Source organism: Vigna radiata, chromosome 2 (genome assembly GCF_000741045.1).
Source record: "Vigna radiata var. radiata cultivar VC1973A chromosome 2, Vradiata_ver6, whole genome shotgun sequence".
NCBI lineage: Eukaryota > Viridiplantae > Streptophyta > Magnoliopsida > Fabales > Fabaceae > Vigna > Vigna radiata.
Window position 1 is genome coordinate 9198518 of NC_028352.1, and position 14944 is coordinate 9213461.

The 14944-nt window shown below is 34.5% G+C and overlaps 2 protein-coding genes across 6 annotated transcripts; both read right to left on the reverse strand.

The window, feature by feature from the left end:
• Positions 1–5146, reverse strand: LOC106756599 (OTU domain-containing protein 5). Of its 5 annotated transcripts, none has more exons than XM_022778567.1 (10): positions 4988–5146; positions 4759–4804; positions 3895–4668; positions 3311–3472; positions 2586–2678; positions 1174–1252; positions 958–1103; positions 691–756; positions 424–601; positions 1–340 (listed from the first exon to the last, which is right to left on the reverse strand). In XM_022778567.1, the coding sequence occupies exons 3-10, from the start codon at positions 4516–4518 to the stop codon at positions 129–131; spliced, it is 1560 nt and encodes a 519-aa protein (XP_022634288.1). In that variant the 5' UTR covers positions 4519–4668; positions 4759–4804; positions 4988–5146; the 3' UTR covers positions 1–128. The 5 variants fall into 5 exon arrangements, with proteins under 5 accessions (XP_022634288.1, XP_022634289.1, XP_022634290.1 ...); XM_022778568.1 differs by having other exon boundaries at positions 3895–4678; XM_022778569.1 differs by having other exon boundaries at positions 1–337; positions 3895–4804.
• Positions 5147–7221: 2075 nt separating this feature from the next.
• On the reverse strand, positions 7222–12663 carry LOC106777781 (mitochondrial fission protein ELM1). The gene is made up of 10 exons (XM_014665537.2): positions 12337–12663; positions 10796–11034; positions 10216–10312; positions 8700–8849; positions 8470–8596; positions 8244–8356; positions 8087–8150; positions 7913–8006; positions 7704–7812; positions 7222–7570 (listed from the first exon to the last, which is right to left on the reverse strand). Exons 1-10 carry the CDS (start codon positions 12523–12525, stop codon positions 7469–7471), a joined length of 1284 nt encoding a protein of 427 aa, XP_014521023.1. The 5' UTR covers positions 12526–12663; the 3' UTR covers positions 7222–7468.
• Positions 12664–14944: the final 2281 nt, after the last annotated feature.

Genomic DNA, 14944 nt, shown 5'->3' on the forward strand with positions numbered 1-14944 from the left:
TGGAGAGGTTAATGGTTGTATAGTGATGATTGATGATGAAGATACAACAGGGTATTATATTTATTTAACTGATTTAGTTGCAGTTGAAAAACTAAACAAATTTATTTAAGTTGAAGAGATATGGTGTGTCATTCAGTGGCCTTGCCCTTACGTCTGCTGCTACTGCCGGTTTCTAAGAGGTAACAAACCATGGAATCAACATCATCTCCAAATATGCTGTAAGCTTCAATCGCTTGGATGTATGTGAATCCCATCGACAGTAAAATTTGCATCCCACTGCTCAGATCACAACCATGCTCTTTTCCATCTTCTGTCTTCCGACCAGTGCCTGATGGTCCTGCTTCTCTCATTAACACACTAAGTCACTTTTATATAAAATATTTCAAACTATAAAACTATTTCAAACTTGTATATAACACTCACTTGCTCCAGAAGACGATGGTTCAGCGTTTGAGGTAGATGACTCTCGGTCACCCAACTGTTGCTTAAATGTACTTGTATCTGAAAGGTACTCCGCTCGAGAAACTTCTATCACCATGCGTTCAATTTCCTTTTCTGTCAGCTCAAGATCAGAGTAAAACCGACCCTCAGCTAAAAGTGCCTGTTCAAAGCAACGACATAAAAATTATTGTTGCAACCGAGTTAAGAAAAAAATCCCTCATTTTTACCATTACAATTTGAAATACTTACGTTATTGATCTGCTCGTCCTGTTGAGATTTAATAGCATCTTTGACTTGATCTTTGTCAACATTTGTCTGAGTATCATCATGAAACACATATGGGCATCACTTATTAGCATACCAATTTTTTAATGTCACAATTTGCATAGTTGTGAGTCCTAAAATTGTTATGTATAATACAATATTAAGTTTAATTATCCAGTGGTTATCAAATAAAATCATTACACAGACACAAATAACAATAACTTAAAGGAAATAATAATCAATAGTACTTACTCCGCGAAGACTACTAAACCCAAGACCAGCACCAATTGCCGAGCGACGTGGGTCAACAAGGGAGTTGTAATGATTTCCATGATGATAACTCAATCGAATTGGCGGTGTGTCAGTGTTGTAGCTTCCATGAAAGATATTAATAGGTTCTGCATGATGATTGATGTTATTATAGACTAGTTACATAAACAATCAGACATCAAAGTTTCAGAAGCCCACCTATGCTGTATGAGTAGATGTGAATTGGTCGATTATACATTTCACACATGGCTTGTATCTCAACATTGTTTCCATAAACCTGCCAAAAAGAACGAACAAGTTTTGCCTGAATTCAAAATAGCTTTAAACACATTCAAAAAAACCTATGGAGAATAATGCACTCGATCTTTTTTCCAAGAAATTCATATACAAATGTTCTGTAATGGACAAGCTCCCTATCTAGGAATATGAGCACAAAAATACTTGCGGTTAATCTCATAAACTGAACACCGAATCATGGTTGGTTAGAGTCCACAATGACACTAATCCAATTAAGGTGAGAGAACATACACAAATTCATTTGATTATAAGAATATAGTCCGAGAAGAGCCACATATAAATATTGATGCTCACTTCCTTTAAAAGGAAAATTCACATCAACATTAATAAAAATGCAGGCATGAAAAGAGAAAATAAAGAATGCATGAGATTATATTAAGTTTGCATGAAATATACAAGGGAATAAAGAAATGAAGTTTCTTGCACATCTGTCAATCAGAAAAACTAATCTGAACACAATTAAGTCCTAGATTGAATTATTTATAACAGACAGAAAACTGTCTCAACACGCAAGTATTGATTGGATTACTTATAATGGAACTTACCAGTTCCAACTTCAAAATAATTCATTTGAAAACTACGAAACATAATAGACATTTATTAGGCAGAGGAAAATATTAAAAATGACAGTTCTATCACATTTGTAGATTTTCTCTTTTGTGTTGGTAATCTATGCCACCAGAAATTAGGCTAACCAGAATTCAAGCCGCAACTCACATAACTCATTGCCCCATGTCATTCAAGGAATGTTTCCATTATGACAACACACAATATTTCACAACATTTGGGTAAAGACAACACTCGATCATTTGACACATTAATGAAAGGGTTTAACTCTCTTAACTAAATCATCACATCATTGTAGACACAAAGAGTGAAGAAAGAAGATTCTAAACAATCAATCAAATAGATAGTTCTCAAACGAATATGGAACATAAAAAGGCAAAAGGGTTGAGATCCTGAGACAGTGAACAATCAGCACAAAGATTAACAAGTGTTAAATCATTTCAGTCACCCATTACATTAGTATTGTGGCTATGGATTGTCCTGGATTTCTCAAATTCAGGGAACTTGTGCATTCTTTCAGTTCATTACAATACAATATTTTTAGTATAGAAATTGTAAACTTTAGTTTGCCAAAAATAATTTTAGAATAAAACCTAACCAGTTTGACAACCACACAATCAATAGCAAATGAAAAGGGGGAGAAATAAAGCAATTATATCCTAACAAAAAGACCTAAAATCTCAATAATAACCAAGTTTTCCCTTGAAGCAAGAAACAAAATGCACGTCAACTGTACTGTCACATACCTTATCTCTTCTTTTTCTCTTGCAGTAAGATGTGAACCCTTCAGTTATAAATTGCGAAAAGTGATCTCTCTCTTGCTCCTGAAGATAAAACCACTAATATACTTATTCCTCTGAAGTTCAATAAAACTCCACCAATATTACTTGCATGAGAAAAATCTATGAAGTATGCACATACAAAAATATGCCACCACTGAATGTATATAATTAAAACAATTTATCAATTGAATTAGAGACGGCATATTTACGAAAATTCAAACAATAAAAAATTTCCAACCGAACTAAAAGCAAAGGACATAAAATTGTTCAAATATACATGTGACAAATAAAAAAATCAAATAAATAAAGTTGAATCCCAGGCAACACCAATGGTAAAACATTCTATAAAAAATTGTGAGCTTAGGATTCCGCTCTGGCTGATCATCTAACCATGGCCCATATTACTTTTTCCTAACCATAGTGGCTATTCTTCTAATGCATTCTTCACCCAAAAACAAGGAACCTAAAACAGTTTACTATTCCTAAATGTATTTTAATTAAATATGATTAATTCTTGATGAGATACCAAAGCTAAAATGAACTAAATCCTTTCAAAAATTTGTTTGTTGGTTAATATCACTAAAACCACTGAAATTAGATCTGCTTCTTATCATAAAATTAGAAACATATTATCGGTTATAGTGAACATAAGTGTGGGTATTTGTCACAAATAAAAACTAATATCATACCATATAATCTATGCACATCTGTCTGACCAAATCATACACTTCAGAATCCCCATACACCTGATCTGCAACCGCTCGGAAAAGACAATTTCCATCCTCCATCATTTTTTTTACTTCATAACCTTTTGCCCTTCTGATATCAATTTCAAACTGCCGCTCCCTTTCCTGGAATAGATGTTAATACAAGTTCAATTTATTAATACATATGTACATAGAGGCTTAGAGTAAGGACGGTCACGAAACAAAACCATCAACGTGGACGTGAGAAACTTAACAAAAATTATCGTACCAGAATACATATATCCCTTAATAATGACAAGAGTTACATACAAGTCAAACAGACCCCAGAACCACTATCCAACTTAATGAACTAATAGCTGGTCTAAACATAGTCTAAATAAATATAAATGGTGTTGTCAAATATGTCATTATGTTATTCTAATTAATCTGTATCCCTAAATGCTAAGGGTATAATTCAATAGTTGCTTAATCGTAATTATTCACTTATAAAAAAGTAATTGGCTAAATTATTAGTTACTAATGGCTTTTTATAATCCACAGACTATGGTCTAAAGAAAATAACTTACAAAATCATCGTAAGACGAAACCAGGCAAGGCTTCTGTTCATCCGCACTATTGTACCCCTCACTTTCATTATGTGACCGGGGAGAAGACGGCCTAGACCCAGCAGGTGAAGTCCTGGCCGGAACAGCCGGCCATGCAGATGTTCTCCTCGACGATCCCACACTAGCTGAAATCAAACTCCCGGCCACACTCCTCCTTGCATTCAAGTTAGGCTTGGGAGGCGGCACCGGAGGAGGTGGGGGACACGAACCACCGCCAACAGGTAGGGAAGAAGAATCCCCACTCGCACCCTCACTCACTGCAACATTCCTTTCACCAATTCTCAATCCACTTAACCCCTTCACAAACTCTTCCCTTATATCACTCTCAACAACAGCAGTAGCTGTAGTTACACCATTATCACAAGACCCGTCAGGCTGTTCAAAATGAATACTCTCCTCACTCTTCCCCTTATCATCACTCTCTAAAACGTCATCTCCAACAACCACCTCATCAGTATTGTCCGGCGAAACCAAAACCTGCGCCTCTGCCCGCGCCGAAGGATTGGTAGACGACCCACCACTTCGGTTTGCGTTAGAAGAAGAACCACCGCCGGAAGAACCCCTCTGAACTAACACACGAGTCATTGTAATTGGCAACGCAACACAAACCCTAATCTTTGATTTTCAGAGGGTTTGGATCATTAGTTTGTCGCGGGTTCTGGCCTTGGGCGTAGTGATGCCAATCCCTTGAAAGAAAGAGTCGTTACAGCAGCAGTGGTCCTCGCAAAGCGATCTCTGCATTCCCCTAATAATTCTCATCAGACCCAACCCTCCAACTTTAAAGAAGAAAACCTTTCTTTTTTTTGTTAAAAAGACGAATTTTACCAAGATTTTCCGCCGCCGAAAAATCAAAACCCTTCACGACCCCAACCTGCACGCGAAACCAAAAACAATTGCCGTGTCGATCCAAGGAACGAAAGAAAAGAAAGGGAAAAATGTAATTGCAATTGTAATTATTAGGATGAGATGAGGAATACGTCGATTATGTGAAAATTGAGAAAAAAAAGAAAGAAAGAAAGAGAATAATGCGAGATGAAGTGGTTGAGTGACTGACCTGAAAAGAAGGATTGATTAGGGTTTTTGAAAGAGAAGAATAGAGAAATGAGAAAAGTGTGGAAAGGTTTTAACGGTGAAGGAACGGTGAGTTTCAACACCAACGTCCTCTCCCTCACCACCTTACACCTGGCCACCCACCCACACTTGATCCCACGTGCCACTTTCACTTCCTTTGTCTTTTCTTTTCCCAACTTACCTCATCCTACTTCTATGTAAATTCTTTTCTTCTTCCCTAAGATAAATAATATCATCAATTACTTTTTTTTTTTCATTTTAATATTTTTTCTATTCTTTTATTTCTAAGTTCATTAATTTATTTACATATTTAACCCTTATTCAAATATTTTTTATGTATCTTTATGCAACTATTTTGAAATGCATCAATGAGATACATTTATATTTTTTTGAGGTGTTTCAAATTATAAATTAACTTTATAACCAATACAATTTTCAATTGTCGGAACTTAAACAATTTGTTTAACTTTATATTCGTTCTAATATATCATTTCTAATATATTTGTTGGATAAGTTCGTACATCATAATCCTATACATCTATCATAAATATTAAGTAAATATGATATTAGATTACAATCTTCAAACATACAAAATTCAACATTTTCAATATAGTAAATTGGTAAACCAACCGTCTACCTTTAAACATCGCTTTTCCCTCTCTTCCTCTTTTGTCTACAATTTTTTTCTTTTTTTCTTTCCTCCCTCTTATAAGTTTCTATGATTCATGAGTTATTGTTTAAATCATGGTTTATAGTTGAATGTGTCTCTTGACAATGTGAGTTATTTCATATTTGAAGCTTTTATGATATATAGGAAGATGAAGATGAAGTGAGGTATGATGGTTCCTTGAAGTCAATGGAAAAATATGGTGGGAGGTGAAAGAAGTGGAAAAAGGTAAAGAAAAAAAAAACCAAAGAAAATTCAAAGGGAAAAGATAAGAACATAAATTTAACAGAAAGATCATTAATATTTTTTTTAAACAAAGATTCAGTTAAGTAAAAAAAAAATATTATAAAATCTTAAATATAGAAACCAAACTTGTAATTAAACTTTATTTATTTTATCTGTTTTAAAGAAATATAATTTACTTATATGTTCAGAATTTGTTTTAAGTCTATTACAAGCTGCAACTTCGTCTCCAAACCCCAGTGGTGTACTTTTCTTTTTAAAAATATATTAGTAACTCCTTTTAATAAAAAAAAAAATATCATACATGCGACACCTTCACTATAAAACCTAGAAATAAAAAAGGTCAGAATCAAAATTACCACATATACTAAAATTAATTTTAATCATAATAAGGCATTATATGCAATCACCTTATTCATTTAAAATAATATACACCCTACTCAATTGAATTGCACATATAAAACCGTTCTATTATCTTAATTTAAAATATTCTCATTACTAGGTCATATCAACATTAAACAAGAATCAATAATAAGAGCTTAAAAAATTCTAAGAAATGCCATACATGTAAAAGTAGCAACATAATCTAATTGCCTTGATTTTAAAATTAATTATTGAAATTTAAATATTATTGTGAAGTGGTTGTGGGAAGAACTCACTCCCACTTGCTCCACCTTGCATCACAATAAAGTAAAAGATTTGGTTCTCCTCCTTTTACTGCTCAATGTCCGCGAAAGTTTTGATAATGACATCATGTTCGTACACGAAAATTCAATTATGGATTACCATGATACCTTATTTCCCTTATCATGACTAACACTTCAGTGCTAACACAGCATATATTTGGAATTGGTGTGGTTCAACGGGGCTTGAAAATAGAAAAGGAAAGCCATATCTCATCTCGGTGATTCTCTGTTGCCTTTTGTTAAGTATATTCTACTGTTGCTAGAACCCGCAAATCTTAGATTTGTATGTCAACCAATTACCAGAATTTTAGTCCAACCAACGCTGTTAAAACTTCCCTCTAAAGGTTTCAAAAGCACCATGATAAGGCCAGTTCGTCTCAATTTACCAATAATTTAGGTCATTTGCATGAACCTGGTGTTTAATTCAAACATAATCACATTAAATGCTATGAACAACTTGGTGTTTTCAAGCTAGTTTGGTAACATTATATAATTAAGTAATTTCCCATTTTATAGTGAACCAAACCTCACATTATAGATTATCTTGCCTGAATAACACATTGGCGATTTTTCTTTGCCAAAGATAACACCAACTAAAATAAAGAGAACGGGTAGAGGGACTCTTTTAAATGCAGTTCTTATTTGCCTCATTCTTTAAAATGGAAAAACATGTTTACTTTACATGACACATGACACATTCAAAATTGGTATGGTGATAATGATTACATGCATACCACCTGTATTTCCTATTCATGGTATGAATAAAATATATTATGTATCAACAAATCGTCCAATCAAACAAAATGGTTACCCCCATTAGACAAAAATAATTCCGCAAAGAGTATATTGCCAACTTCCAATTGCATTTCTATACCTTCAATTTCCACCCTCGGGCAGCAAGCGCTTCATGAACCTTTTTGGCGGCATCAGCAGTATCGGAAAGGGGTGGATAACTCCAACTTTCTGATATCTGAAATTTAAGTAAAACATATATCCATTACCAAATAAACACCTTTGACAATAAGAGTGATTCCAGACATGAAATTTTTCCACAATAATCTTCAACCCTTGTGTTTGATACAAAAATCACTATTATAACTTACATCCTCGGAACCTGTAAAAGGACGAACAACTCCCATCTCTCTCAAAGATTTGTGAAATTCATTGAACTTCCATCTGCATCGCTCAACGCCCATAACATAAACAGGCTTCCTGGGGATAGAACAAAATAATTAGGTAACATTAAATACTTTTACCAAGAGCATTAAATAGAAACATTATTCTAATAATAGAAATACTAATACATGCATACCCAGTGCTGCAAGCTTCACTTATCATGCTAACTGAATCTGCAGTGACAACAAATGAGTCTGCCCAAGCTAAATGGCCCATGTGCAGGTCAGGTTCTGAAAGTTGTGTTACTGTCTAAGTTTATCTGTTGAACCAAATTTTAAATGTTGGAATCGAAACTGGGACATATATTTACCTTGCCCATCACAGATATAAACTTTTGGGTTATTCCCAAGTTCTTTTACTATGACATTGGACACCTGTTTAAACACCAAAGAGAGAAATAGTATGAAGAGACGGACAAGTTGGTGGTGTTATTATCCTAAGAAGCTACGAGGAATGAAGGACTTTACCTTCTGTGGTGTCCTCTCCGAAAAGGATATCCTAACACTGCCACAACTAGCTAGAACACCGAGCAAAGAAACTGCTAACTGCTTGGCAAGGTCTACACCATATCGACAGTTCCCTAAATCAATTGTGGACATCAGTCAATACCCCCAAATTTTTAGCCACACAGAACATCCTTCCTCTCTAGGTCTTAATGACATTTCAAATAATCAAATTCACAATAGAAATTACTTGTTGGTCCTCCTAGGTTGACCACAAGCAAGGGCCTCGGAACATTTGAAAACTCGTCATGCCAAGTAGCAGCAGCACTACGTATTGAACTGAAATCTACTTGATGTAACGCCCCCATAGTAAGAACCTGAACATACATATCCACATAAGAGTCCTCATTCAGAAATTGACAGTAACCAACATCAAAGTAAAAAGCTATTTATTGTCTAACATACGTACAATATGCATACCACATGACTATCTGGAGGATCACGCGGAGTTATCCAACTTCGAAGAAACCGAGGTATCTGTTTTTGTCCTTCTGGAGTCAAAGGATAATAATCATGCTTGGGTGTAATTACCATGTCAAAGCGATTCAAAATTGATCTTGGATGTTGTATCTGGTCATGAAACAAATACAATCAGACAGACCAAGATAAGAAATCAGAGCAGATGCTTTTACATCTTACACAGTAATGAAGGAAAAAACACCAAAATATTGCAATTTTGACTTCAAAATTACCAAAATGGTGTAATTTTAAAATCGTGCCAACTTAGTTTGACATCATTTTGAAGAAGTCATGCCAACTTGGTACATTTCAATTTGTTGTAATTTTTTTTTCTTTTACTTTTAATTAAAGTCGTGCCAACTTGATACGACTTCAGTGTGTTGTGATATAAACTGTAGTCATGTCAATGAATTGTGATGATATAAACAAAAGTCGTGTCAATTTGGTATGATTTCAATTCGTTGTAATTATTTTTTTTAATTTTAATTGGTATGATTTCAATTCGTTGTAATTATTTTTTTAATTTTAATTGAAGTCATGCTAAATTAGCATAGCATGACTTCTTCAAAATGAAGTCATGCTAAATTAGCATGACTTCTTCAAAATGAAGTCGTACCAAACTCACACAACTTCAAAACTACACCATTTTGGTAATTTTGAAGTCAAAATTGCACCATTTTGGGGCTTTTGCCCAAAAATGAACACCTAAGCAAAATACAAGAATGATAAATAACATTACAGCATGGGCAACGATATTTTGACAAGATGATAGACACTAACATATATACAATATAAAGCCCACTTTTTGGAAACAAACACCAGATTTTAAATTGTTAACTACATCGGATGATGTAATCATACAGGTGTGGTTATAGAAATCATCACTTTAAAATTACATACTACATCCACAAACATCAACCTGCAATGACAGAATGCTCCCACAAACAAGACCACACCTATAATTTAAAAACCTTGAATGTGATACATAAGAAAAGTAAAGAAAATAAAGTAGACTGAATAAGAGTTCATAAGGGAAATAAATCACAGAACTAAGTTTTTTGGATTTCTGGCAGGATCCTGCCAAAATTGTAAACCAAGACCGCTTCAAAGATTGAAATTTGACATGAAAAATTTCCAGTGATTACTCCCAGTGTTTTGGATTGCATTCACAATTCCCTCTTTCATCAATCACCAGCTTAACTCCATTCTTCGTTAATTTAAACCATTGAACCTAGTTTTATCTCACTTCATTATTGCAAAACCAACCAAACTATGGCAGTCATGCCTAATACATTCTTGCCCAGACATGCACTTATTTAGCATTAATGCTTGAAATAATATTGATTGCTTTCATTAAAACATGTTCACGTTATAAGTTGTTCTTCCAAATTTTGATGTACAAACTAAAAACTTGCATAATTTACAAGACATCTTACCAAAATTAAATTAAAGATTAATATGCATGAAGTCTGCAAACCTGAACGACAAACACATTCTCTGATGCTAGGCGTTTTATGGAACTTGCAGTGGAAATGGTGTCTCTTCCACATGCAACAACCAACAATGGTCCCTCCCTGGATAAAATAACAACCAACAAGAAAATGCTAAAGAATGCTACAAGAAAGTTAAAAAACATGAATTGAGAGACTTGTATTGCATCAATATCAAAATCAGAGTACCAAGATTTGCACAGTAAGTTAAAAACAAATCACAAGATTAAGTTTTATCCTGAGCACCACAACGGGAAGACAAAAGCACATTAATGCACTGGAAATCTTGTAAATCTAGTACATGTCTTAGTTGTACAAAAATAATTACTACAACTTACGAGAGAGAAACACTGCCAAATAATTCATATCACACATCATATTAGGTATATTTGTAATGTTCATAGGAAGTACACTGCTCTGAGCAAGTAAGATTATTAATGGCAAGGTTATTCAGACATTTGAATCAGTCTCCACCAAGAAATGAACAACAAAGTTACTTAGACATTCTATACATAAAATAACACACATCAATAACATTAGTCTACAAACAAAAGAATAGGCAGTTACTTCTCATAAGTTTCACGAGCAAAACTAACTATCTGCTTTGCATCAGCTTCCAAGACAGCTAACAAGCCTGCACTGACACCATTTTCTGAAGGTAAAGGCATGAGCTTCTTTTCCTGAGATTTCAACATAAGCTGAGAATAACCTTGAATCATTCTTACTATATAATCTATTTTTTTATGGAGCGAGACGGGAAGCCATTGAAGCCAATCATTAATTCCCCCTTTTGGTCTGGTAACACGCTGCCAAAAACCAATCATAAAATGATAAGTGAACTCATTCAGTTGTTAAGAGGTGCGTTCAATTTGAACATGACTTGACAAAATATAATGCAGTAATGCTTTATAAAGAGGATGAATAAGATGCCTAAAAATTAACAATAGCCTTAACATTAAGCTCATAAATATAGCCCCAATAACATGTGTTAGTTGCACACAATGTCATGTGACAAAGACATTAAGAAATGCTTATTGCAATGGCATTAGCATGAGTCAGTATGAAATGCTTCTCGCAACGGTACTATCTCAATTAATTCTTATTTCCCTTCTGTTAAAAAAAAAAAGATCTCAAGTAAGAGAAAACTTACTTAAAAGGAAAAATTTAACGTTGTCTTCATTTCCTCCAAACATAACCTAATTTAGAAGCACCAAACAGTGATACAAGGCAAGTACGGATACAAAAGTGTATCAGATTGAGATGCTACACCAACAAAGGTATACAAATATACATTTTACCATAACAAAACATGTGGAAAGCTCATTGTCTCCCACAGGAAATATTCATTTGGCAGTAATTAACATAACAAAAAAAAAACACTTCTTTCTCAATTTAGTGTGTTTCTAAACTATGCCAATTACCCAATATACTTATAGATAAATCCATATATAGATGTTGTTTTCACTTCAATAATTTGCTTTCCCTTTTAAACACAGATACCAAGCATGCAGAATGGGTACTTCAGGTATGCTCTTTGTACAGGTTTGCGATTCATCCATTTGCTTAGATTATTCTTATAATACCTTCTTTAAAATCAACATGTTAAACGGCACATGATGCAACGAATTAAGTATGCAATACATAGGGATAGGGTTACTGAGCGAATAAAGTAAAACGCTCTAACGATATTTTCCACAACACATCTTCGAACAACAAAATTCTATCCTCTACGGATGAATAGTTTGTACATCCAATATTAAGAAGAGTAACCTAAACCACCAATTCAGTCCTCCCTTAGTCAATTATTCCCTATCAGTAGTCATCAACACAACACTAACTCGCTGTAATGCACAATTGCAGGCATCAGGGACTGAATCGGTAATTTTTCTTTGAGGGATCACTACAACTAAAACTACATTTTTTCAGACAATAACTTCGGTACTAAATATTCTAAAAGCTATACCGTTATCCCCAGTCACGCCATTTCTCAATCAAGTCAAACGCAAAGTTCAAAACTAGACAAATAATACTACTTAGTTATTATGTTAGGACTGCGAAGAAATGGTTGCGGAGAAACAAAAAGAAAATAAAAGGTCATGCATTCTTACATATAAGACGTGCTTATCGGCGAGGCCAAGGGCACGAACCAATCCGACGCTCTGATTCTCCGAAGCGGCGGAGCCGTTGCCGATTACAACGGCGCGTCGCACGAACGTGTGAACTCCGGACTCGAATATGTCCGGAGTTCCTCTCCGGGCGGTAGGGCTCGGCGGCTCCGGAAGCTGAATTCGTCTCATCGGCTCGATTTGGAACGCACAAGGCAAAATCTGAACACGGTTTCAGTTCAAGAATACGGAAGACGAATTTTCTCGAGAAGGCGAAACAAAAATTCCGATTCCTCCAGTGCCAGAGTCGTAACTTTGAAGTATGCAGATTTGGCCTATAAAAACTCATTCCCGGCAAAAACCGCAACCGAAATGTGAAAGCCCGTAAAGCAAAAGGTAAGGGCCTTGGGCCAAAAGCCCAGTACTTTCTTTTTTTTGCAGGCTATTGCTTCCTGTGGCATTACTTCTGCACAGTCCCCCCAATTACTAATTGCACTTATAATAATTACAATGATTCAAACACTTTCCCCTCACATAATTGTTGTTGTCGTGGCTTCACATCATTAAAGAGAAAGAAGAGAAAACACAAAAAAACTTCCAAAAGACACTTCCCAAAATGTACTGAAAGACATTATATTTGAAAATTCTTTTCCAAACTGCCTTTTACATTTTTCAAAAATATGATTTTGGAAATTCTGTTTCCAAAATTTCATTTTGAATATCATCTCAGAAATTTCAAAATTCTTTTTCAGAAAGTTTTCATAAATATAAATTTCGAAAGTCACTTTTTCAGGAGATAAAATGACTAGAGAAGAAACTGTGAGAATGTATAAAGAAAAAGGAAAAAGTTCTTTTAACAACACTTTTAATAATATTTTGATACCTGACAGTTTGTAATTGGTCTGATTCAAATATTTTTTTAAACATAATTTTAAATAGACTAATAAAGTGACGACATGTATCCTATTATAAAAAAAATTGTTAAAAAAAAATTGTCAAAATATCATCATAAAAAAGTTCTTATTTAAAATTGAACGTTGGAGGTAGAGTTGGTGAGCTTTTGCTTTATTTGCTTCTAGTATGCATTGTTATTAAAAAAACATGATGTTCAGTTATGTTACAAAAGACAACTTAATGCATCATTGAATCATTAATTTCTAAAATGCACTGAAAATTTTTGTTTATGTTAAACGATACTGCTTTGGTCTTTACCAGTCTATATTGAATTATTTGGATAGTCTTATCCAATATATTGTTAGGATCATTCGTATTGTTTGAGGCTCTAACCTCTAACAAAAGAAAACAATTACGTGTTCATTTTTATGTTTTGCTAATATTCAATGGATCTCGTTACTTTAACATAACTTTTTTAACACATTTTTGACACACACACGTGTCAAGCTGGCATTGGTTGTTTTTTTTTTTTTTTTTTAAAATCTGAGAATGAAAATGAGTAGCGTTTGGAAAATTTGGCATTCCAAATATACCCTTAACTTTGTTTTGTGTTTCATTTCACAATCTCTCTCCTTTCACAATCTCTCTCGTTTCGTCCTTTGTCTCATTTAGTTGTTCTCTGCGTTGTGGTTACCCCCTTGAGTGACATTTGATTTTCCGCTGTCCGTTGTCGGCGGTTGGTGGAAATGGAAAGTCCGGAACGGCAGCTTCGTTGTAGAGAGGTAAATGCGTTGTTGGGTTTTGGGTTTTTTGTTAGGGTAGTTTTGTTTTTGTTTTGTTCGAGTGTTGGGTAATGGTTTTGGGTTTTTGGGTTTTTCGTTTGCGTTGTTAGGTTTTGGGTTTTTGGTTTGCGTTGTTAGGTTTTGGGTTTTTGGTTTGCGTTGTTAGGTTTTGGGTTTTTGATTTGTGGTCTTCCGTTGTGGATGTTGTGGTGAGGGTTTAGTGTTTATTTGTTTTGGGTTTTTGATTTGTGTCGCAGAACACAGCAGATGGGAACATGGACACCGAACCACAAATGAAGACGTATGTGAGGATGGGAAGAAGAATGCGTCACAAGAGCCAAGCCCTGAGGACACCTTACACCGGAAATATAGGATGTAGAAAAAAAAATAAGTGATTAATGTATGATATTTTGAATACCACCATGACTTGATGTTGTAGCTAAACTTATTTCTTGCAGTATGAAGTTGATCTATGTTTGGTTCCATGTATTTGTGTTATTGAAATTAAGTGGTTTCTATTTTGATTTGGTGTACAGATGGAAATATTTCGAGTTTATTTTGTTGCTTCCAAGCAGGGTAAAGTAATGTATTAGATATAATGATATGCCGAAGCCGTTTGTGGTCATTTGTCTGATGTAAACGACTAGTTGAGTTAAAGTTTAATTTTGATCAACCTGTTACACATAAGGAAGCTTGAATGAAGCTTGAATGAGATCATAAACACTAGTACTGAATTTCTGCCAAAGATGTGTGTGAAAAACTGCATTGTAATCGATTACAATGCAGTGTAAACGATTACGCGAGCCTGCTGAGGTTTCTGCACGTCCAGACCATTTGTAGGAGCCACCAAAAACAACACAGGGGACCACGTCCTGAATGAAGAGTGATTTGACAGAAGTTCATGTGTTTTACTTCTTTTTGGGATGTTATTGACT

Coding starts and splice junctions, on each gene's coding strand:
- LOC106756599 (XM_022778567.1), bottom strand. CDS start 4,518: ATGACTCGTGTGTTAGTTCAGAGGGGTTCTTCCGGCGGTGGTTCTTCT. Junction 602..690: donor AGGACGAGCAGATCAATAAC/GTAAGTATTTCA, acceptor TGCTTTGAACAG/GCACTTTTAGCTGAGGGTCG. Junction 341..423: donor ACCATCGTCTTCTGGAGCAA/GTGAGTGTTATA, acceptor TAATGAGAGAAG/CAGGACCATCAGGCACTGGT.
- LOC106777781 (XM_014665537.2), bottom strand. CDS start 12,525: ATGAGACGAATTCAGCTTCCGGAGCCGCCGAGCCCTACCGCCCGGAGA. Junction 11,035..12,336: donor CCGATAAGCACGTCTTATAT/GTAAGAATGCAT, acceptor GGTTTTTGGCAG/CGTGTTACCAGACCAAAAGG. Junction 8,597..8,699: donor ATCCTCCAGATAGTCATGTG/GTATGCATATTG, acceptor ATGTATGTTCAG/GTTCTTACTATGGGGGCGTT.